Genomic DNA, 26,204 nt, shown 5'->3' with positions numbered 1-26,204 from the left:
ATAACCTACATGCATTACCTGACATTTTTATACTTAAAAGCCATTTATTCACCCAACTCACTAAATAATTTAAGTCATTTTATAAAGCAGCAGCGGCATCCCTCTCACAGCCAGTAACACCCAAAACTTTAATATCATCCGCAAATTTAAATAATTTATTCCTTCATCTAAGTTATTGATATAATTCAGAAAGAGCTAAAGTCCTAAGACTGAGCCCTGAGTCACTCCACTTGTGACATTAATCCAGTTTGACTGAACGCCATTTATAACAACCCTCTATTTTCTTCCATCCAGCCAGTTTTCTATCCAATGAGCCAACCTATCTCCCCCCGACCTACAGAAATAACTTTGTTAATCAGACTCTTATGTGACACCTTATCAAATGCTTTCTGAAAATCCAGATACACCAAATATACACCCTTACCCTTATTTACATAAGCAGTAACTTTTTAAAAGAATGTCAAGAAATAAGTAAGGCGAGATTTTCCTGAAGTGAAACCATGTTGACTATCCAGTAAAATTCTAAACTTTGTTAAATGACTTTGCAAAACATATTTTATCAAACGTTCAAAAACTTTTCCCACAACCGATGTAAGACTAATAGGTCTATGATTACTAGGACAAATTTTATCGCCTCACATGAAAAGAGAAGTAACATTAGCTAACTTTCAATTTTTTACCACCTATCCACTATTCAAGGACTTACATAAAATAGTAGCAAGTGGCTTACATATCCAGCCCTTAGCAACTTTCAATATCATTGGGTAAATGTACGTGTAATTTGTATCAACTCTGTATTTTGAACTAACGCGAACAATACCTCAACCTTAGTATTGTTGCGTCAGCGAGGTCACGTGATTAATATCACGCCATGTCCTTCTCGAACCTCGAGACGTAACAGTATGTAACAAATATATGATGAGCCATAAGTTAAACAACCCACAGAATAAGCGTTTAAACTCTACACCATATGAACGAAAACTAATGAATCGAGTAAACAGTGTATTATCTGTACGATGTAACAAACTTGTTCAAACTTTTAGTTCAGGAACTAGGATATTAAAAATTACGACCAATCACACGAATTAAGTTAATCATCTCAGTTGTTATCTATTACCATTTAAGTCTAGGTTGCTATTTTTACTTGTAAGTTCGCAGTGATCTGGAGATTCAATGTAATGCTACTCTATTGTTTTACCAAGCCATCATCTCTTATCTTCACTGTTTTCTGTATAAAATCAAACACGAAACATTAAATTGTTTAATGCCTACTTTGACCAAACAAGGCTGACGTTATTACATCAATTACGCGGTATATTCAAGCATGTTTTAAAAAATCCATTTTTTCTTACAGTGTAAAAAAGCTTCACTATTTTAATTTTTTATGGAACAATGAAGTATTCAATCCAAGAAAAACACTAAATTATCTCATCATTTTTTCGATTACGAAACTTTGAATGAGGGTGTTAATGTAAACATAATAAAGGTTATCTTAACGTCAGAAGGATACTGGAGTAAATGTAACAATGGATGAAGTTGGCAATGTTACGATATTTATATGGTAAACAAAAGAAGATCAGGAAACAATGTTTGTAAATAAAATCTAGTAGACATAACATTAAAACTAATAATTAACATTTCCATGAGAAAGCATTTATAACAAGATGGAAATAAACATGGAGATTAGAAGTAAATACGAATGACATTAAACAAATAGAGCTATTTTACGCTTGAATTTGATGAAAAACAAAGTTGAATACGTTATTATGTAAATTTCAATGTGTTTCATTGGTATTAGAAATCACAAGATACAGAATTATGTTGTAAAAATTTGTTTTAGACCCACAGAGTCATTCTAGAAATTGTTGACTTAATTACAATGATATTTACGTCTTTCATTTGTATTATTATTGTTATACTGCAATAAAGTTATTAGTAAGAATCTAAATACAAAATGTTTTATTTCTTCCCTTATCCTGTTATTCATATGTGATTATAATTTAAAAAGTATTTTTACGAACAAGGGTGTAGTGGAACCAAAAAGGAGTGGAGCGGCGCACCGACAACTTTTTCATTTCCACAGTATTCAGCTACTAATAATTAGAATAATTATTGTATGCATTTAAAACATTTACTCATTAGAATTTGTGATAAACTATATAGTAATAACAATAATAATTATGGACACATATTAGATCTGATTAGTGTACAATTTAAAAATACACTTCTGTCAATCAGTTTGTGTTCCTGTTTCGGTGGAGATTCCTTATTGACTACCCGTGCAAAGCGTTTCATTTTACCAGTACGCCTATTTTTTTATATTCAATATCAGTATTAAATGGATATCAGAATTTTAAGCCAATGACAATCGGAATTCAGCACAGCGTTTATTACTGTTTTATATAACAAGTGGCAGGACTCTGTTATGTGTATTCCTTGAAAATCAGGATAAGTAGATATTAAGTTATGGTTGAGCTTTAACATATACACTGATGTGGAACGTGAACATCAACATCTTACGTCAGCCCATGACTTGTTAAAATTATTCTCAACTGTCCCAAGTAGAATTGTCAAACAAACGTACAAAAACACAACAACAACAAAAAACGAGCATAACAAAAAAAAAGCTTATTAAGTTCATTTGGTGATAACTTAGGTCTTATGTTTTGTATTAGTTATTTTAATATATTTGTACTTCGGTTAAATGATAAAGGACCGTAACTATTAGACAGTTATTCCAAAAGTAAGAGTATGAATTATCATAAATGCCACTGATCATTGGGATAGCTCCACAACTTTTTAACCACTGCAGCTTTGCCTAAGAAATACGATAACTATAATTAATTCTCTGTAAAAGTCCCCCACCCTCCCAGTGGATCAGCGGTAAGAGTAAGCCTGGGAGCGTACACTGCTAAAAACCGGGTTTCGATACTCCATTGTGTAGCTCTGTGCTTAACTATAAAGAAAACAAAAAGAAGTTGGCGTTCAAATGCTATCCTAAATAACCATAAAACTATTATATCTGGCAATATTAATTGACCGAAGTAATCTAGTTATACCAGATTTGTTTCTTTTTTATGAATATTGTAATTATTTTAGAGCAAAAGTGAATTACAAAGCAAAGCGTGTTTCGCTGTTCGTTAGCAAAGTCTTAAGACTAAGACTGTTTTGAAAGCATTCTTTCCGATGTACAATTTTACGATCTTAATTTGTGCTTCTTGCTTTAAACTTAAAATGCAGACAATCAAATAAAAATTCGTGGAGAATCTCATGAATTTCCAGAATTCAAGAAATTCAGCATGTTGACTAGCTTATATATGATGCCCGTGAACCATGAATTAATAGCATAATTATAAATTTTTATGTGTAAAATATTTATGCCTACCATCAATCGAATAACGAATTGAACTTATCAAATACAGAATATAATCCTTATTTTGTCTAAGTTGCCTTTTAATTCGAGAAGAACATATAAAAGGACGTTTTAGGTACCATATTTTTAAGATTATCTGTAGAAGAAGATCACCTAGATTTTATCGATCGAAGTGCAGAAGTATTGCAGTTGGGTGGAGTACTCTCTATCTTGAGTCTTGGACTCCACATTTCTGCCGACAGAGGGTTTCTCTAGAAAAAGCGACAGAGTGTTGCAGTATGCTAATAATATCTCGCCAACCAAAATAGCCAGAAAATACTCTTCCTAGGGCGTGTGTCGACAGGAGAAAATTTTCGGCGTATAGTGTTCTGTTCCGGGTAAGATTATTTGTTATTTATTTATAATTTTTGGAAGAATATCGTGAATTGTCACAAACTAGAACATGAATATAATTTTAAATTTGAAACTGAACAGTAAAGTTCTTCCCATCGTTTTAAAATTTATTTTACGTAGCCTAATTCAGAAATAGGACATGGTTGTAATAAATTACCAAACACTTGTAAAAAAAGGAAGAAAAAAGTTGACTCATAATATCATTTAGTTTTATCATCAGAGCTAAAACTGTAATATTATCTACGTAATTCTTGTCTACCATTGATGCGTTGATTTTAATGAATAAATCATTAAATGCTAATTTCAATCTTAAAATGCAGACGAAATTTATAAAATTAAAAAATACAACTTAAACAATGTGTTCTAATGTCATGTAAAATATTTCTATGTTGAGCTAAAGTAAAGCATATTTAAAAAATTCAACATAAATATCACTGACTGTCACTGTACTCTGTAGTGTGTTGATTGGAAGATGTAGAATATATAACTACTACTTCTACTGACGTAGGTAAGTACTTGTTTTGTAGGAAAACAGATTTCAATTTTGATGATTAACGTAAACATATAACTGTTAGCGGCAGACAGTTATAAATAATTCCAGTTTAAGTTAAATGAGTTGATAGTGGTAAATGCTAACTGAATCATGAACGACAGTGAACAGTGACTTGCTGTGAATTTTCTTTTATTTGATGATGATAATGTTTTATTATTTCTTTTAGAATCGTGTTAATTATATATAATAGTACTTTTAGCAAACTGTGATAAAATTATTGGTTTCTATAACCACAAAAAAATCAATTGCATTATGCTAAGTAATAACTAATATATTATTTTCCTTGTATAACAGACAGTCTCTACAGTGAAGCCTGCTAAGAAAACATTGTTAATGATTTTTATAAAAAAAACCTGGAAAACACTTATGGGTTTAAAGTGACACATTTGTTCACACTGTCACACCTTTTTAATAGAAAATGGAAGAGAGTATAAATATTTTGAATTCTATTGTTTTGTAAATTAAAAGGGAGAAAAATTTATGTATATAAAGAGATATATCTTTTGAAATAGTTATAAAAAGATAATGAAAATGTTAAAGGAAATTCATATGTTTAAAAAATAATTATTTAGCTTTTATGATTGTTTGCCCCATGTTGTTTAACAAATGACTTGTTTTTCAGATTTTCTTAATAAATACTGAAAAAAATGGAAAGGGGTTCAGAGAAAGGGTACAAGAATTATTTCAGGAATGGAAGGGTTATCTTATAAGGATAGGTTAAGATTTCCTAACCTGTTTCCTCTTGAGATTGAAAGGATAAAGTCCTATCATTCTTTTGTGTTGTATTCTGAAGATGAGAACAGAAGTTTAATTTGGAATAGATAGGCTAGGCTGTAGTTAAGCCAGTTTTAAGACAGGGTGGCTGACATAAGGAATGAATTTTCTTGAGCAGTAGTGAAGGTCAGTGCTTTACAATAGTGAGGGGAATCGATTATGTCCTGAAAAGTAAAAAATTGGGTTTAAATTTTTACTTTCACTAACAGTAGATGTGCAAGGACAACCTTGAAGGATTAAATAGTCCATAGTTTATATTATGTTATATTAATATTTCAGAGTTACAAGTACATTTTGAAGTGAGGAAATTAAAAAAATTACTATCATAAACTTTATAATTTTATATTATTATAAACAATATTTAAGTTCATAACTAAAGTTCTTTTTTTTGGGGGGGGGGATTTCACAGAAAAAGCCCTTGTGGCAGAAAATCTTTTTATTGTAAATTTCTATGCGTAATTAATTTATGAAACTAATTTTAAGAGCTAATTCAAGAAATATTTTAATATACAATACTTTATTGGCCCAATTATAAGGCAATGTTTTTTGATTAATAATTAGGCTGTAAAATTCATAGTCGCTTGTAATCTTGGCCGACCACAGGCGCATGTGCGTCAGATGTTTGCTCCAGGTCATTGCTAATTCTTGCAACTACTCCGCCTGCAGGCTGTTCAGTTATAGTATTGATTTTGCTGACGTAAAAAAAAGACGTTACTACACTCAATTATTTTTCTTTCCCATTTTTTCTGAAAATGGGATCGCCTTATATTTGAGATCACCCTATAATCGGGCCAATACAGTAATTTTGAAAATGTTTAATTAACTGTAATATGAATTTTCTTAATGTGTATGTCAGAGTCCTTAATTTCTTTAGCTAATGTTTTTTATAAAACTTACTTAAAGAGTATAAATAAAAAATGTGCAATTTTATTATAAAACATTTTACACTATTGTTACGCATGTGATTATTTAGGTGACATTGTTCTGTTATATAATTTTTTTAACTATTGATATGAAACTATTAAAAGCTCTTTCTAATGATAATTTTGTTAAATGCTATCTGATTGACCAACAACTGTCTATAACTTGATTAATTTTATGCTCCCTTTATCTAAATTATACTATTTGAAATTTTGTCTTTTATGATGATAAGAAACATTAAATGAATAAATAGTATTTGTGTAAATTTTAAATCTCTCTACATTTGTTCATTTGTTCATTGTTCATTTGTTTAAATGCTGAAAGACAATGAATTTGGTAAAAAAGTACCAAAAATATTTAATATTTTATTAATTATATTTATTACAGAACAAGATGATTTCACCAAACTGTAAGAAGTATCTTATAGTTAGAAATATTATGATAAATAAGAAATTCCAACTTTATTATTTATATTTGCAGTTTTTGTAAATAAATGTTGTGTTTTTAGAGTTTTAAAAACAAATCCAAAAGGCGACAAATAAATTTAATTGTGAAATAATGTAAACTGTATCTAGGAAACCATGGACTCCCAACCAAGAGATGTCAAAATTCTGGAAACAGTCGAAGACATTCAAGAAAGAAGAGAACAAGTTTTGGGAAGATACGTTGAGTTCAAATCTGAAGCAAGAATTAAAAGAGAGAGACTTGAAGATTCACGCCGTTTCCAGTACTTCAAACGTGATGCTGATGAACTCGAGTCTTGGATAAATGAAAAACTTCAAGCAGCCTCAGATGAAAGCTACAAAGACCCAACAAATCTTCAGGTTTATAATTTTATCTTTTAATTCTACAGATGGCAACGTTGATGTCATAAAATTGCACCCTTAAGTGCTCTCTGGATTGTTACATACATGCACAAACACACACACACACACATATATATATTATGAAAACAAGCCTTAACAATTAATACAAAAAAGTTCTACACAAATTAAAAATGTCACCAGGGTACAGGCTAAAATGTGGGGTAACATGACATAATGTTTTGGGACAACATGGGACCTATTGGTCAATCTTGGCTGTCCCAAATGCAAAATTAAACTAAAACTGTTAATAAATAATTTTTTTTTTAATTCTTAAAGCTACCCCTTATCATTCATATATCTATCAAGCTTTCTCTTAAATTTGCTTAAATTTACTGCCCTACAACATCTGAAGGCAACCCATTCCAAAGGCCAACCACCCTTTTAGAAAAATAAAACTGTCTTAGCTGAAGATGACTCCTACTCTGCCAAAATTTATATCTGTGTCCCATAGTCCTACTATTCTCACTGTTAATTATGAAAAAAGATGATGCATCAACACTATTAAGTTCCCTTACAATTTAAACATCTCAGTTAGATCTCCTCTAACTCAGCATTTTTATTTTTATGTTAATATTTATTTAACTGTTGAATATTGTTTATATATATATATATATATATTTACACACACTTACAATCTGAGACTGGCAAGTTCATTGATGTAAAATTATTAACAGAAGTTTTTCTTATTAAACTAATATAAACATAGCTTGATTGTATATAACTATTAACTTACAGTACTTACATGTGCATAAGACATCCTAACAAAGTTAAGCTAATAAGATATCATAAAGAACCAGTGCTGGTAAACTTGTTAAGTGAGAATCTATCTATATGTATATTATATTTTAACCACAAGGTTCAGTAATCATTCCTTCCTGCTTTAACCAGAAAATAATTAACTGTATGAATTAATAGGATAATTAGTCTTTGTAATTACAGTAATGTTGAATAATTTATGCATTTTAACAAAAAAGATGTTTTAACCACTTAAAAATGGGAAAGTTGCTAGCATGTAACAAAATTTTCACTATATAAAAAGATCAGTACCTTATAAAGAGTTTTTATATCTAAATCATCTTACTGAGTTGTTCAGATAATAATTTGATTGCATTTTGTGTTATAGTATAAACTACATCGCATCGAATGAGAAAGCAAGTAATATGAAGTAACATCCTAAAGTTTCTTGTTTTTTTTATAGGCTAAGATACAAAAGCATCAAGCATTTGAAGCAGAAGTTTCAGCACATAGCAATGCCATTGTTGTCCTTGATAATACTGGAACAGACATGATTAATAAAAATCACTTTGCGTCAGATATAATAAAGGTATTTGTTATTTACGTACCTTAAAATGTTTTTGTCTCGATCACCAAATGATAATTGTTAAGTTATTGAGTCTTATGTACCATATAAACCTCACTATGAATATATTATATTTACTTTTAACCAACGTCTGTAAACTACATATACCTAACAGAACAGTTTTGGTTTGTGTTCAGCTTTTGTTAAAGACGTTTAGCATTAATTTAAACATTAATTTACCTTACTAAGATTAAATGATTTGCTACTAGTGGAAAGTGTACCTGGAAGTATTATATATTAATGTTCTTTGTCAAAAGTGATGATTCAGTTATTACAACACTGGGTAGGATATTAGAATATACACGTAATCCTACATAATGTACTTGTATATGACTAGACTATTTTACATGTGATAAATTAATATCATTTACTTCCTTATTAAAGCTTTAACATGGCTTCCTGTTTATCAAATTTGTTTCTTGTCTCTGTTGTTAAAGATATTTTCCCTGGAGCCACTAGTTATAAACCTTCAGAATAGTTCAGATCACTTCCTTATCATCCATATACATGTTTAGATCTGTGAATAAATACATTTTCCTGGCATAGTTTGGGTGTACTCATACCATTAGACGGCAAGGTCGATGCCAATCATTACTTAATGGTACTAAGTGATCATCTTCACCCCATGTTACAGCATTTCTGTCCTGCAGAAAGGGCTATCTTTCAAGATAAAAATGCCCCCTGTCCACAGAGCATGACTAGTCACCCAATGGTTTGAGGAGCATGACACTGACATTATTCGTATATCGTTGCCTTCTCAGTCACCAGATCTGAATCCAATTGAGCATGTATGAGATATTCCAGAACAATGCCCGAGATGGCGTTTTTCCACTTCCATCAACTAGGCACGTACAGATCGTACTGGCCACACGTAGTGGCCCAACACCCTATTAAGTGATTACATTGGTTTTTCCATTTGTTTGGCCACTACTTGTATGAAGTGTTATGGTTGTTTTCATGTTGTGTATTATGTTTTTGTCACATTATTTGACACTACATAAGTTCGGTTATAAATTGAGCTTATAAACTATCTTATCCATAGTGAAAAATAATGAAAAATTACATTTGTCTTAATATATAAAAACAACATTGTTTTTTAGGAGACAAGTAAGCTAGCAATTAAGGCAAATAAAAATATAGCGGAACCAAACAATTCAAGGAAAAATACACAAACAATGAACAAAATATTAACTACAAATAAATCTCTCCTCCTTTTTAAAAAATGTGATGGTAGCATTAACTTCTTATGTTTCCTAAGTTTTATTTTGTTATATAAAATTCTCTCTATACCAAAACTGGGAACAACAAACAGTTTAGGTACAGAAGCTTACAAAAGCTATTCTTTTCACATATCTTAGTCTGTCTAGTCTTCTCATCGCTCCAATTCTGGGTTGGCTTACTGAAACAGTTTACTATTTCTACATAGTATTAGGGAAACCAGTTAACCTTTGGTAGTCAACTCGGGAGGTAACATTCACTGTCCAACTTGAGTAGGAGCAAATCATTAGCAGGATCCATTGACTGATCAGGAACTGGAATGGGAACCATCTTAGTAATCGAAGGAATTCTCTGTCTCGTTACAAGTCTGCTGTAGTCAACATAACTTAACTGTATTGGATGCCACTGATCAGTATCACTATAGGTCCAACACTGTGAACCGCAGAAGTAAAGAAAACATGCTTTTTTTATATTAGAAGCATGAAATCAAGTTGTTCCATCTTTTAGTTCATTGGAGTTAAATCTCTTGTAATTTCAAAAGATCTGTTCTATCTTGGATCAAGTATTGATTGCAGTGAAATTATATGTTGCAGAAGATATAGAGTGAGTCTGTAGGAATACCATATCATTTATTTTGTAAGTCACTTTGCTTAGCTTATGGTTGTAGGCTCACTGTGCTTAGCTTACGATTGTCGGCTCACTGTTGTCTCACTGTGCTTAGCTTATAGTTGTAGGCTCACTGTGCTTAGCTTATGGGTGTAGGCTCACTGTTGCCTCACTGTGCTTAGCTTATGGTTGTCGGCTCACTGTTGTCTCACTGTGCTTAGCTTATAGTTGTAGGCTCACTGTGCTTAGCTTACGATTGTTGGCTCACTGTTGTCTCACTGTGCTTAGCTTATGGTTGTCGGCTCACTGTGCTTAGCTTATGGTTGTTGGCTCACTGTTGTCTCACTGTGCTTAGCTTATTGTTGTCGGCTCACTGTTGTCTCACTGTGCTTAGCTTCTGGTTGTCGGCTCACTGTTGTCTCACTGTGCTTAGCTTCTGGTTGTTGGCTCACTGTTGTCTCACTGTGCTTAGCTTATAGTTGTCGGCTCACTGTTTCTTGCATTCTGAAGAACTAGTTGCGACTCAGTATTCTCCTCTTCTCTAGTCTGAGGTTTAGCAGGATAGTCAGTCAGATGATCCCAGGAAAGGAAGATTTTATATTCTAGACACAGTTTGTGTAACTTGTAAACGTATGAACATGTGTTTTAATGACAAAAAGAAAACTCTGGTTTATGATTATCCTAATTTCAATGACTCTTATGAATGTAAATGTATTGTCTGTGGTTCTCTTTTCTTGTTCTGTCGTGTTATTCTGAGGATGGTATGGTGTTGTAAAAAGATGATTAATTTCCATGACTTTACAAGTTTTGGTCTTCACACGAGACACAAATTGGGGTATCTGATACAATAATCTGTGCAATACTCTACCTATAAATGAATTCGGTAACTGTTTCCTTCATAATCACTTGAGTGTTGACTTGTCTAACATTAAACTCGTTTGTTAAAATAATCTCTAATAACCAAAAAATAACTGTTCTCAGTATTATACTTAGGGTAAGGCCCCATAATGTCTACTCCATTATCTCATACGGTTCAATTATTTTAGTATTTTCCATAAATCCTGCAGCCTATTTTTTATTGAACGATATAGTTTGGTAAGCATAACATGATAACACATAGTTTTTAATATTTTGTCTCATACCATTCCAAATTTAGTATCTTACTTTCAACATTTTAAATGTATAAATGTGTAATTACATATGCATATTTCAAGACATTAATGTAACGAGTTTGAATCATTGTTCAAAGTAGTTCAAATTTATCAATGTTATGGCCTGTTTCAATAATCTTTGTAATTAACTTTCTTGAATGTGTGACTCAAAAACTGAAAATTTAAGAATTTAGAACTTTTAGATAACTTGCAGTGTATCAATTTCCTCTCTGTAATAATTTAAATTTTATTTAAAAAATTGGTTTCAAGGTTGAGAAAATTTATTGTTCATTTGAAGCCTTATGGGAAATATTTTGAGATATTTTCTTGCAGTTACATAAGTAAACATAAAAGTTGGTGGTTAATCAAAAATAGCTCTTAATTTTATATTTTTGTTCAATAAGTTAAGTAGACTTGCATTCAAGGCTTTAAACAATTATTTCTTCTTTACATGAAAGTTAAATTATTCATTTGTGTCACAGCTACGTTTGGAAGAATTGCATCGACTCTGGGAACTTCTCTTGTCTCGCCTTGCTGATAAAGGCATTAAGCTCCAGCAAGCTTTGAAGCTTGTTCAGTTTCTTCGACAGTGTGAGGAAGTTATGTTTTGGATTAACGATAAAGTAGGTGATCACAAATTTTGATCTTCTGTAGAATTGAAGTATGGAATTTATTTTGTTGGGATAAACAATTAATGTACTGCTAGCTATTTGATTTTATGTATTTTAGTGAAGAAATTGAGGAGTTGTGTGCTGGGCTTATGACAAGTCCTAATACTTTTACTTTTGAAGACATTGAATGGTAAATTTATTACAGTTAAACAGTCTTAGCACTCAAAGCTTATCATACAATGAGTCAAAATGCAATTATGTAGTCTGAGTGGAAATCCAGCACATTCGTTTACAAAAACAAATTTAAAAATAGTTTTGAAAATGTTAGTTATTATAAACTGATTTCCTAGAATATTAAGAAAGAACATGTAAGAATATATTGGTTTTCTTTTGTGGTTTGTATCCAATCATTGGAGCTCTGAAGTTACCCACCTCATTAAATTTAAAAGTTAACTAAATTTTAAAAGTGATAAATACTTTTTTTTAAACATTATAACTAGTGTTTGGTATATAATGCCAAAGCTTTAGAAATTTTCACTCTTTTTGGTTATGTAATCAATCAAGATGTATGCTGTTCTACCAGGTTTTGAAGAGGACTAGAAACTGAAAAAACACTAACATTTTTCATGAAATTCCCTGTTGATTTCAGTATTTTAAGGTGCTGACCTTTACCACTGCCAATAGCAATAAATTATTCCATAAGCTAATCACCCTGTTTAAATGACAAAACGTTCTTAGTAGACCCTACAGCTAAACTTTGTTTTCCAAATCATAAACTTGTATTCTCTCATCTTCATGTCCCCCAGTGGCACATAGTATTCCTGTGGACTTACGAAGCTAGAAACTGGGATTCGATACCCATGGTGGACAGTCAACAGATAGCCCAATGTGTAGCTTTGTGCTTAAACTACGAACAAACATCATTCAACACAAGAATTCAGAGACCAAAAATCTTGTTGATTCCCCTGATAGTCTTGAAATGTATAGTTATTTAAAATTTTACATTACAGACTTAAGGTAAACAAAAACAGTTGCATGTTTCTCAGATATTTCATTTATTAATCCAATGGGCATCGTCTAAGCAAAACCATGGTAGTAATAAACAAATACTTGTGAAACGTACAGTTGTTCTTGTTTTCTTCAATTCTGTATTATGGAGTTTCATCAAGTACAACTGTTTCAAGTATTAATCACTTTACATTATAGTTGGTTCAAATTTTTATATGTACGTGTGTGAATATATATATATTTATTTATTTCTTTATTTATTTGCTCCAGGAAACTTTTGTCACAACAGAAGAATTTGGACAAGATTTAGAGCATGTGGAAGTCTTACAAAGAAAATTTGACGAGTTTCAGAAGGTGAGTAAGGTGATAAGTACGTCTGGGTAGAAGCTTATACAAATTTCAAATTTATTATTAACTTACAACCATAAAGTGCTTTATACTGTGATACGTAGGTAGACTTGGCTTTTTTAATAATATGTATTTTGATTTTAAATTTGTATATTACAATATAATTAAACCTATCATTTTTGTTTCTGTTGCCAGTGATCATTGTGACTTGTATACTTTGACCTTTACAGGACATGGCCAATGAAGAATTTAGAGTAACAGAGGTTAATGAACTTGGAAACAAACTAATTAATGAGGGACATCCAGAAGTGGAAGGTATTCAAAAGAAAAAAGAGGTGAGATGAAATTTTTATGGCTATAACCATGCTGAATGTATGAAAACCTTTAGGAAATAATAACTTATTACTAGGATTTCTGTTCTGGTATAGCCTGTACAGCCATGCAACTTAGGCTTAAGTTACTTTGTCGCAAGATTCAATAGTTTTTTATTTATTTGAAATAACTTGTAATTAATCATTTTGTATTGTTTAAAATCCAACAGCATTACTTTTTCTCATCTGAAATGAGAATATAATATATGACATTCAATCTATGAAATTTCAAACAACCATGCAAGTCTTGTCTTTCTCTATCTTTTTCTAATCTTTTGAAATAAACGACAGGCTTAGATGTATCCTACTTACAAAATTAAATGTTGCTTTCTTGTGTCTACAGTCATTGTTATTTTAAAAATAGTATAATTTGACAAGTGAATATCATTGAAGATTCACTTTTCCAGGAAAACAAACGGAACTTGTCAATTTGTAAAAATGTTTATAATAATTAATTCTTAAGCTTAAAAAGTAATATGGAAATATTTTTGCTCAATTTAATTAATCGTGAAATTAGTACTTTGCTAATTTAGTCTGAAACTCAAGAAAATATTGTTTCTGCATTAACCCCCCCCCAAAAAAAAATTGTCCCTCAGTACCTGTAACAAATTTATCTTGCTTTTCTTTAGACTGTGTTTTATTTTCTTGTATTTTTTGTTATATACTTCTTATTAGGAACTGAATGAAGCATGGGAGAGACTGAAAGCCTTGACTTTATTGAGACAAGAAAAACTATTTGGTGCTCATGAAATTCAACGTTTTAATAGGTATGAATATATTAATTATAGCTTTATAAAGTTAAATCTTTTAAACTATTTGGTATAAATAATAGTAGACCCAGTCCATGTAATAACAACGAGTTGATTTATTTCTTCCTTAATGATTGTTACAAGCTACTTTCACTTGTAGTTGTAGGCCTAATTGCACAACACGTTTCAACAGAAATTCTGAGGTCAATGATTCTAACGCTTAAATTAACTTTCTTACAGGACTTCATTACTAATCTTTAATGAAATCTCATTGAACTATGTACAACTTTTCTGACATTTAACTCATAAACTCACTGAATTCTCATTCAGTGATCATTGATATTTCATTCATTACTCATTGAATACTTCACATTAATTCATATTTATGAAAAATATATCCTTGTCTCTAGATATTACAAGAAGCTTCTCAATTATTACAATATCAAGCACCCTCTAGAAAACAATTATATTATAACAACAGTATTTTAACATTACATTGGCAATAGCCATAAACTTTTTAATGTTATTCAGTTCTGATCTTTAAGTTCTCCGGGAAGACAATTCTAAAACTATATTTTCAAAACACAAAGTTAGGGTTAACATGTTAATAAGTTTTTAAGTGAATGTAATAATGTGGACTTTATTTTTACTTGTTATATTACGTGATGGTAGTTTTACTGTTAGTTTTACAGTAGTTGTCTTCATGTTGTTACCCTGTACTTCTCTGCATACAGAATTAAAAATGCTTAATTTTGTTTTTTAATAGCGATGTTATAATCTGCTCTCTAATACTTTTTTCAGAGATGCTGATGAAACAATTGCGTGGATATCTGAGAAAGATCTTGTTCTTTCTTCTGATGATTATGGCAAGGATCTTGTTAGTGTTCAGGCTCTCCAGAGAAAACATGAAGGAATGGAAAGAGACTTAGCTGCTTTAGAAGACAAGGTAATTGTGAAACATAATATTTTATTAATTGTATGTAGTTGGCTTACTCACAAAGTAAGTATTAACCCATTAACTGCGGATGATGGATATTTCCATCATTGAAGTTCTATGGCTCAGCTGCGAATGACGGAAATATCCATCAGTCGCACGTATATAACTATAACTCTATACGAATGACGAAAATTACCGTTTTATTGTGATTGATGACAACTCAGTTTTATCTGTGAGTCAGAAAATGGTAACTGAGCTGCTCCTGCCGCAGTTAATTGGTTAATTTAGAAAATGTTTACATTTGTATTTTCTAGAATTGGTAATTAGATGTCTTATCTTTGATTTATCATAAAATAATTTCAAGAACTTATGAATAATAATATTCAATTAATTTTGCTGCTGTATCTTAAAAAGGCTTAGTTGTCTTTCTTTAGACTAATATTTACTTAGTAAAAAGTTTTTAACTATAAAACAAATGAAAAATATATATTTATAGACAGCTTGAAATACTTACGTGTCCTTGGTGAGTTAGAGTTGCACACTGGTGAGTCATTTTTCATCAAAGGATATTTAAAAATCCTAGGTCAAATTCTGCTCTGTTTGTTTGCTTAAAAAGTTAGATTGGTAGCCACCTATTCCATATATGTTGTAGATCACTGCCACAAGAAATTTCCTGTAATATTTAGCTGACTCTTACAGTTATCTAATACCAGATATGCAGAATTGAATAAACTTACTCATGACTACTACACCCATAACCCAACCACGAGCTGGGTGCCTATTCTCACCCCTCTTCCTTGCTATTAAATCTAGATGTGTCTTGACCAAACATGAACTACTCTGCTTCACCACCAAAACTACCACATGCAGTTCTGGTCGGGCTGAAGTAACAAACGGAGAAAGTAAACATGTATCCATACCATGAATTTAATTCTGTTACGTTTGAACAATGAAAGAAATACATAAAAAATTAATTAACATATGGTATTATACGTGAAGGAATTTATAAACTGTGACTGTGCAGTAATGTCATGTTTATTAAAGATTACTGGCTAGTTTGCGATTAACAAATATTTACAACCCTGTTTGTAGGAACAAAGGTTACATCCTCATTTGTTAAACAACTACACGTGAGCCATGAAAAAACAACTAATTTTTAGTTAAATATAACAAAAGGTCAATCAGTTTTATTTTTTCTGGCATTATTTACACTTTATAAAGAGCTCTTGTTATCACAAAGAGAGAAATAAATTTGATTTTAAGAAAGGTAAAACAAAATGTTTGTCCAAATCCCACTAGACATAATAAATGTGTTTTCCAGAGGTGTTCTCGTTTAGTTCTTTTCTATGTCACTGAATATTTTTGTTACAATGACTGGGGTCCAAAGTCATAGCTTACAACAGTGATTCACTTTGTCCTGGTCAAGATTACATTTCTGAAGCCCCATGCGTAAAGTTTTGCTTTTTGCTCCATGAAGGCTGAAAAATATTTACTTATAATGTATGTGTGTTACACACAATGCTATGAATCTTTTGTTCTCAACATCTTTTAAATCAACAGCCTTTTACTTGTGTGTGTGTTTACATTTTATTCATACAAGAAAACTGTAAACAATTGAGGCATCTCGGAGAAAAGCTATTGTTTTGTTTAGTAAAACAAACAGTTATGGGAGAAGGAGAAATTAAATTATAAACTATTTGAAACATGTTTTTATAGAACCATTATAGTGATTATTAGCTTTCTTTATTAGGCTTTTAGTGTAGTTTATTAGATGTTAAATTGATCACTGTGCAGTATGTCACTTATTTTCTTGTAGGTTCTAACATTAGGACAAGAAGCTGATAGATTGTGTAACAGTCACAAGGACCATGCTGATGAGATTCAGTCCAAACATGCTGAAATTGTTTCAAACTGGGAGGAGCTTAAAACCAAGGTATGGTAAAGGTTATATTAAGACGAATCCCCTGGTGGGTCAGTGGTAAGTCTATGGACTTAAAATACAAAGTTAAATTTAATTAGGGTGTTTCCTGTAAAATAAACATTCTAAACTTTGAAGATCAATAAGTAAAGAACAAAAGTGTAAGGTTATTGTTGTAAATTCTTCTCAATCAAGATTGTGATTACAATGTTAAAGTGAAAGGTTTTCTACTTAAAAAGTAAGAGAATAAATTGAATGACTTCACATGATGACAGTATTGATTCAAACTAACACTACTGGCAAGAGTATATATGTATGAGCATATCAAAGAACTTACAATATTCAAGTGCACATTTATTTATATATTAAGTAGCACACACGGACACCAAACTCTATATTTGTTTATATTTTAAGTAGTAAATATGGATATAAAACCTTGATAATATTCAGACATTAATTAGTATATACAAACATCAAACTGTACACATATTCAAATACTAAGTAGTGAATATCAACATATACTGTTGATTTATCCAAATTTTGAGTAGTAGATTTTGACATCATTCAGATTTAAGTAGTCAATATGGAGCTCACACTGTTCATTTAATCATGTTTCATCTCACCTCACAAACGAGAGTAGAGGTTTCACTGTTTTTCATTATTTGACTACGTTTTACTTGATTTAATTTTCTTTTTTTTTCCCCTGAATAGAACATATTTGTAGGGAAAAGCTCTTGTGTTTTCGTGGCTTAGCCATTACTAGCGAAGTAAAATTGTTATTTTTTATTACATGATAACTTAATGTTGATGTTTAAGAAAGAAAGAAAGGATTAGATGATAAACTGGCAGAAATGGGAATGTTGGGGGTGGATGACAGGGGTGTCCTTCCAAAATATTTATTAAAAACTCTCTTCAATTATCTATTCATAAAACATCACTTCGGACTAAAATCAAGTTTATGAAAACAGTTCTTGAAATTCTTTAATTCCGTGTTTTGTCATTCAGTTATGAACAACTAGGGTTCAAACGCATTGTTCACTGGAGGAGGAGTTTAAGTTATGCAGTTTTAGGGTTATGCCTTAAAGTTTTTCTGTGGTACTTATGCCTTTCATATCAACTAGTCTTCTGGGAAACTTCAAATCTTTATAACATGTTTTTTTTTTACTTAAATATACAACCTATTGTTTTCATTAATTGGAATAACTGGTACATTAAATATTTTTTAAACTCAGACTGGAGGTTGAAATATGAAGTTTTTGTATTTTAAAGACATTTCAAACAAAATTTTCAATTACTTAGAACATTTCTTATATCCGATGACAAGGAACCCACTTTGAGACTAATAACGGTTGGAGACGGTTTGAATGGGTAATGAAGAAAAACTGATGATGACAAAATCTTGTCGAAACGTTGTACATTTGCTGTTATGTTAAACTTATACTAAAGTTTTTCTTCATTACCCATTCAAGCCATCTCCAACCATTATTTGCTGTATATATGGTAGAAAAGCTAGGGTTAAGAACCTAAAAATTTGTATTTAAAAAAACTAATTAAAACTTAGTTTTAACGTTCCAAAAACTCCTAAATAGTGATGATATTCGTTGGCCATGGAAGATAACTTCTGTTTGCTTAAGATCTGGCAATGATAATAAAATTATGGTTTGAAATGTAAGCTCGTTTAATGTATAATCTGATTTTTGTTTTGTCTTCAGGCTCAAGAACGTCGTAGATGTTTAGACGAGTCCTATAATCTGCATTACTTCTTAGCTGACTTCAGGGACTTGATTTCATGGATCAATGACATGAAGTCAATAATATCTGCAGATGAACTGGCTAAAGACGTGGCAGGAGCAGAGGCTCTGTTGGAACGTCATCAAGAACACAAGGTATAAATACGATAATTTTTTTAGATGATAACAGTAAGGTTTAGTAAAAGAAGGTTGGTGGGGTAATTGTCATGTGGATTTATTTTTTATTAATACAAACTAAAGACTTATGGCCTCTTTATATATTTGTTTCCAAGAGATTACTAAAAAAAAAGAATATATTCCGGTTCTTTGGAAAAGCAGTATTTATTAAAAGTTTTCTGAGCAATTTTTAATTTGAGTGATATTATATTTTCTGTTGAATTATCAGGGTGAAATTGATGCCCGTGAAGACAGTTTTCATGCCACAGCTGAGGCGGGACAGAGACTGTTAAATGAAAACCACTCGGCCTCAGAAGAAGTGAAAGAAAAGGTAGATGGAGTGTTAATAATTTATTTTTCACCTTGAAATTTTCTGGGTGATTGTAGACAATGTATTTTATTTGGCAGTAGTGAACATTGTTATTTCCTAGATACTACAGTTAAATTTTGTTTATTTTTAAAGTGCATTTATGATGTTTTTACTAAATATTGTGACCTGGAATGGATTAAGCTACATGTACATGTAGGGCTTGGTAAAAATCACATTAAATATTCTAATCCAATATGAAATAGATCAATCAGTTCTAGAATATATTAATATGTATTATTAAGATCCATCTTTATCTTAGTTTGAATAATGCTAGATTATTTTCAGAATATGTAAAGATCGTGATAAAGTAAATCAGACCTCAGTGAGATAATTTGAGCTGGATTAGATTCATTTTAAGTTTACATAAAGCCATAGTGGATTAAGATTTACAGTAGATGTGGAGCATGTTAGGTTGAGATCAAGCCGGATATGGTATTTTCTGTTAATTGAACCAGCTTAAGGATTTTTATTTATCAAATTTTGATATACTAGTTATCCATGAGTAAAGCTTGAAGCATTTTTTTTTTATATATTTCTGTGATAACAAATATTGTACAAACATTTTGTTGAACTCTTGAATTTTCGTAGTTTGTTATTTTCGTTTTTCAGCTTTTGTGATAGTTTGTTGCAAATGAGTTGAGGAATTGCTTGGTATGGGTGACTTTAATTTTTAGTCATACTCTTAGTTTGTTGAAAGCTAAAATGAACAATCTAAAAGTCGGGTGCATTTTTAACATCGGTGCAATGCACTGAGGGGGCCCTTCTTATCGTGGGCCTCTTAGTAATATAACAAATTACAGACTGTAAGATGTTTCATCAAAATTGTTTTTTTTTATATATTTACATATATACTGTATATAGGAAAACTATTTATTTATTGTATTTTAATATGAAAATAAATTAAAATTTTTATAGCCGATCAATACTAATGCTCCCCCCCTTACGAAAATTGCACCGAGTACTTTGAAGTCTTAAAAACGCCCCTGCTAAAAGTGTGTATTGATCTTTTGTGTTTAATTGTTCTAACAGATGGCTTATTATCCAATTAGTTGTGTGTTTTCTCTAACAGTGTGAAATTAATGAACTGAACCTATCTTTTATTCAAGAATTTATTATTAAATAGTTTGAAAGAGACTTTTACAATTTTTTGGCAGCTTGTAACCTTAGCCAATGAGAAGCAGCTCCTTCTTTCTTTGTGGGAAGAACGTCGAATATTGTATGAACAGTGTATGGATCTCCAACTGTTTTATCGTGATACTGAACAGGCTGATACTTGGATGGCCAAACAAAATGTACGTTATGTGTGTAAACTTGAGTTAATCCTTTCTTAAACTTTTTCAACCATTATAAGTATATTATGCAAAAGGATTTCATCGGTACTTAAATAGTTATGATACATAATTACCTTAACTGTTTTATCGTGATACTGAACAGGCTGATACTTGGATGGCCAAACAAAATGTACGTTATGTGTATAAATCCTTTCTTAAACTTTTTCAACCATTATAAGTATATTATGCAAAAGGATTTCAACGGTACTTAAGTAGTTATTACCTTAAAGATAATTACGGTCTGTCGTTAGAATTACTTTCATGGAATAGTTATTATGGGATATTCATGTTTGAGAAGAGTTTGATTAATGCACTCCGGAGTAGAATGTTTGGTTAATGCAGATGTTTTTGTATGTATCTAATAGATCTGATACAGAGAATTGGAATTGTATGTGTTCGCTATAAAATTCTTGAACATTGAATGATAAATTTGTAGTCGTGTAATATTTAATTATTATTTAGGTTGGGTGAAAGAAAAAGGTGGATTATAAAATAAACCCCATTAGGACACTCGCTAAATGTATCTGAGCTGCATTGGTCCCACAAATTTCGAACAATAATGCCCCCGCCATCTTGAGGGAGGGACCAGGAAGACAACGTTAAATGACAGATTTAGATTTGGTGACCCTGAATACCTATTCCTAGATCCCCATCATGTTTGGGTAACCTTCCAGGCATGTTTTAGCTTCCTCAGAGGGGTCTTTACCTCAAAATAATTCTTATTAGGACACTTTCCCTTAGTTCTTGAGCATATGCACCAGCTAGGTTTGGTCCCACTAGCTTGTGAGTAGAAGTATTTACATAGTTTCAAACCTACCTAAGGGATCTAGAAATACAAAATCTGATGTCAAGATTAGGGCCCAACAACTTTGGACATCTACTCCTAGACCTCTATCATGCCTAATTGTCCCCTAAAGCATGTTTTAGTGTGTGTGTGTGTGGGGGGGGGGGCTGTATGCCATATAGATAAGGCCACTACAAGTCTACTAAAGGCCAAATTTGGTCCTACTGTCTCCAAAATTGTGAGAATAGTTTGTAGACAACCAAGGAAAATTCACAAAATGCACCCAATGTTTTTTTTAGTTGATTATAACTGTAATGAAAATAATGAAAAGGTCTATTAAGGAAAATTAATTATATTCATTCATAATAACTGTAACTAAAAAAATACCCTAAAACAGTGCCACAAACAAATTTCATTGTACTAAATTAACAGTTCTTATTTGGAGTTTAATGTTTATTTCCTAATAAGAAAACTATACAATGAAGTTAACAGTGCCACAAACAAATTTCATTGTACTAAATTAACAGTTCTTATTTGGAGTTAAATGTTTATTTCCTAATAAGAAAACCATACAATGAAATTTGTTTGTGGCACTGTTAACTTCATTGTATGGTTTTCTTATTATGGCACTGTTAACTTCATTATATGGTTTTCTTATTATGGCACTGTTAACTTCATTATATGGTTTTCTTATTATGGCACCGTTAACTTCATTATATGGTTTTTTTATTATGGTACTGTTAACTTCATTGTATGGTTTTCTTATTATGGCACTGTTAACTTCATTATATGGTTTTTTTATTATGGTACTGCTAACTTCATTGTATGGTTTTCTTATTATGGCACTGTTAACTTCATTATATGGTTTTCTTATTAGGAAATAAACATTTAACTCCAAATAAGAACTGTTAATTTAGTACAATGAAATTTGTTTGTGGCACTGTTAACTTCATTGTATAGTTTTCTTATTATGGCACTGTTAACTTCATTGTATGGTTTTCTTTTTATGGCACTGTTAACTTCATTATATGGTTTTCTTATTATGGCACTGTTAACTTCATTATATGGTTTTCTTATTATGGCACTGTTAACTTCATTATATGGTTTTCTTATTATGGCACTGTTAACTTCATTATATGGTTTTCTTATTATGGCACCGTTAACTTCATTATATGGTTTTCTTATTATGGCACTGTTAACTTCATTATATGGTTTTCTTATTATGGCACTGTTAACTTCATTGTATGTTTTCTTATTATGGCACTGTTAACTTCATTGTATGGTTTTCTTATTATGGCACTGTTAACTTCATTGTATGGTTTTCTTATTATGGCACCATTAACTTCAGTATATGGTTTTCTTATTATGGCACCGTTAACTTCATTATATGGTGTTTTTATTATGGCACTGTTGACTTCATTATATGTTTTTTTATTATGGCACTGTTAACTTCATTATATGGTTTTCTTATTAGGAAATAAACATAAATCGAGAGTGGTAGTAAATGTTTTATGAATGTGGTCCTGTGTTTTTTTTTTCCAAAAAGACAGGTAAAAGACAGGCTGAAATAAAGTAATTATTTGTTATTACTTTTTTGTTACAGTATACAGAATCAATTTTACTAACATATAAGTGTGTGGAAAGGTATAGCAAGGCTTGGCAAGTAAATGGTAATTTCGAGTACATTTTTGTGGCTGCTTAGCCTAAGGAAAGTACTGTAAAGCCCTGCATTACCCGAGTTATTTTTACCTCGACACATTTCAAGGTCATCATCACTTTGTTTCCTGTAATAATAGCTAAGATTATATTCAGTTAACTGTAATAATAGATATAACTGAAGTTAAACTAATAACTCTAACTAAACAAATGCTGTACAAAACGTGAACTAATATAGGATTTTTTTATTTCAGGCATTTTTAGAAAATGAAGATTTGGGTGATTCCTTAGATTCTGTAGAAGCACTGATTAAGAAACATGAAGATTTCGAGAAATCACTAGCAGCTCAGGAAGAGAAGATCAAAGTATGTATTTAGATTATATATATATGAGCATCTCATTGCTAGAGATGTCACGTTTAAGTTAACCCGAACCAAACATTAGATTAACTTGTGATTAGATCAGATTATTAGGTTAGGATGTAATCAAACAAGAGAAAACTGAAAATTGCTCCTGCCATATCAGTTATTTTGTGCCTACCCATTTTTAATTTTTGCGAAACAAATGTTTTAATTACTTTTTAGCTTTTGTTAGAGTTCATCTTTAATATAATTTTACTCTATAATTATAGTCAGGAGCACATAATGATTTTTCAATAGCAAGCAGAAAAGTTTTTTTTTGAATTTAATTACATTATACTATTGTTTGATATTCTCCAAACCAGATGCATATAAAATTAGCTAGTTAATTATTCTCAGTTGAAAAGTTTCCTTTTAATTTGGGCAAAGATTTTTCTTGAACTGAAATTAGCTCTAGTGTTTATGGGAAAGTGTATATGTATATATATATGACTGCATGTGAACATTACTTTTTTTTAAGTTTTTTTTTGTTGTTGTTGTTGGTTAAAATATGCAGTATTTTAAGTTTGTAATAAATTTTGGTGTTTTTAAATAACTAATTATATTTATATTTACAGGCTTTCGATGAATTTGCTACTAAGTTAATAGAAGGGCAACATTTTATATTTACAGGCTTTCGATGAATTTGCTACTATGTTAATAGAAGGGCAACATTTTATATTTACAGGCTCTCGATGAATTTGCTACTAAGTTAATAGAAGGGCAACATTATGCTGCTGATGATGTAGCTCAAAGAAGAGCAGCTGTAAGTGAAACTGGTTTACAGTTCAGTTACTTTCAGTTTTTTTTTTTTTGCGGTTTAATATAAAAGCTATATAAACATCATTTCCTTACATGATTTAAACACTTGTATTAGCAAATGTTTATAAAATAGCTATTAATAAAACTTAAAAAACTTGAGAATTAAGTTTCTGAAATATGATTTGTCTTATGTTCTTTATATTTATAAAATGTCAAGAAAAGTATAGTTTTTTTCAAGTGTAAATTTTGTTTATCTTCTATTTTACAGTTATTTTAAATTTACCAACATAATTCCTGCATAATTTATTTATATCTTTGTAATTTTAGTTGCTTGAAGGTCGGCAAGCACTCCAGGATAAGTGGCATTATCGACGTACGATGTTAGAAGATTCTTACCGTCTCCAACAGTTTGAACGAGATTGTGATGAAACAAAAGGATGGATCAGTGAGAAACTGAAAACAGCAATGGATGACAGCTATTTGGTAAACTATATTTTCTCAGTAAACCAGTTCATATTTAAAATTTTAATTTTTACTAAGTTTTGCAATTACCCAGCAGACGTATTTCCTCTTTTTTTCAGTAAGCTTCACACATACACATAGTATTACTATTGAATGATAGCTTTTATTAATTTTTTTCACTATTGTTCTCTCTTATATTTAAAACTCTGCTAACAGGTACTCAAGAATATTTTAACAAGAACCCATTTTCATTAACAGTTGCTTTTCCCTTTACTCTACTGATGAAAATAGCTATGTTTGTCTGATTTTAAATATCACAGGAGTAGTTTCAGTGTTACATAGATACATTTTACCAATATGGAAAGCAGCTCTCCAGTAAACTATGTTAATAGAACATTCACAAACTTTACAGTAATATAGATACAGAGATAAGTAACTTGACCTGTAAAGAATAAGCTATTGGCTTGTAATTTTTATCAGATTTCGTAGTATACACTCCCAAAATACTGGCAGTATTTTATGGAAATAATAGTCTATCTTTACATAGAGGAGCTTTAAATTTTGTTTTACATTTAACTAAGCATAATAGAATAGTGGAAATATAAAATGTGTAAAAATGAACTGCACCAGACTTTAGTCACATGTTCATAATTGACACTATGATTGGCTATCATTCAACCAATCAGATGATGCCATATTAGCATAACACCTATAAAAGTTCAGGCAGCCATACAATTTCCAACAATAGTGTCTGGAGGCACTTATGTCTCACAGGACAGAAATACCACATGACAAACATGTAGGAATCAAAGTTTTGGCTGGTGAAAGGTACTCATTGCAATAGATTGAGGCAAAATATTATATTTCAGTAAGAACTGTATGGAAACTGAAGAGAGGATGTGTAGATAATAGAAGTTGAGGTAGAAAGTCCAAACACTTCAAATAACTCAAGAGATGCTCTTTACACGATACACAGAAATCTTGCAAATGATCTAACTGTAAGTATAGGTGCGAGTGTTAATTTAAGAACAGTAAAATACATATTAGTGTGAAGTTGTCTCAAACATCACCGCTCAGGAGAGGTAACCAAACCAAAAAGTTGAAATAGGTATCATATTTCAAACAATAGGATGCTGTGTACAGATAAACCCAAGTTCAAATTGTGTTGTAAACCAAGAACAGTTTTGAAATGGTGTATTTAAGTGTTCTACACTCACAAAAAAAATAAACCTATCATTCTATTGGTATTTGAAGAACTTGTAGCATTCTGCCACAATTTAATTCTCTGTATTGTTAGCCAACACTAGGCATCTGATACATAGTTGAATAGAGTTGTTTAAACATTTGTTTAACAACAAGTAAAAGCTTGGAATGGTA

General features: G+C 31.0%; 1 protein-coding gene across 1 annotated transcript in view; it reads left to right on the top strand.

Moving 5' to 3' along the window:
* Positions 1 to 3,616: 3,616 nt before the first annotated feature.
* Positions 3,617 to 26,204, top strand: part of LOC106470005 (spectrin alpha chain) — a gene marked incomplete at its 3' end in the record, with an annotated part of 47,256 nt that continues 24,668 nt past the window's right edge. Inside the window, exons 1-15 of the mRNA XM_013930525.2 lie at positions 3,617 to 3,750; positions 6,590 to 6,838; positions 8,079 to 8,204; positions 11,698 to 11,838; positions 13,105 to 13,188; positions 13,413 to 13,517; positions 14,229 to 14,320; positions 15,104 to 15,248; positions 17,056 to 17,172; positions 18,870 to 19,043; positions 19,294 to 19,395; positions 20,589 to 20,726; positions 23,460 to 23,570; positions 24,292 to 24,369; positions 24,693 to 24,848. Of these exons, the coding sequence (XP_013785979.1) occupies positions 6,596 to 6,838; positions 8,079 to 8,204; positions 11,698 to 11,838; positions 13,105 to 13,188; positions 13,413 to 13,517; positions 14,229 to 14,320; positions 15,104 to 15,248; positions 17,056 to 17,172; positions 18,870 to 19,043; positions 19,294 to 19,395; positions 20,589 to 20,726; positions 23,460 to 23,570; positions 24,292 to 24,369; positions 24,693 to 24,848 (1,812 nt within the window). The remainder of the gene's footprint in view (positions 3,751 to 6,589; positions 6,839 to 8,078; positions 8,205 to 11,697; positions 11,839 to 13,104; positions 13,189 to 13,412; positions 13,518 to 14,228; positions 14,321 to 15,103; positions 15,249 to 17,055; positions 17,173 to 18,869; positions 19,044 to 19,293; positions 19,396 to 20,588; positions 20,727 to 23,459; positions 23,571 to 24,291; positions 24,370 to 24,692; positions 24,849 to 26,204) is intronic.

Source organism: Limulus polyphemus, unplaced genomic scaffold (genome assembly GCF_000517525.1).
Source record: "Limulus polyphemus unplaced genomic scaffold, Limulus_polyphemus-2.1.2 Scaffold3768, whole genome shotgun sequence".
Taxonomy (NCBI): domain Eukaryota; kingdom Metazoa; phylum Arthropoda; class Merostomata; order Xiphosura; family Limulidae; genus Limulus; species Limulus polyphemus.
This window is presented reverse-complemented; position numbering and strand designations above follow the sequence as displayed.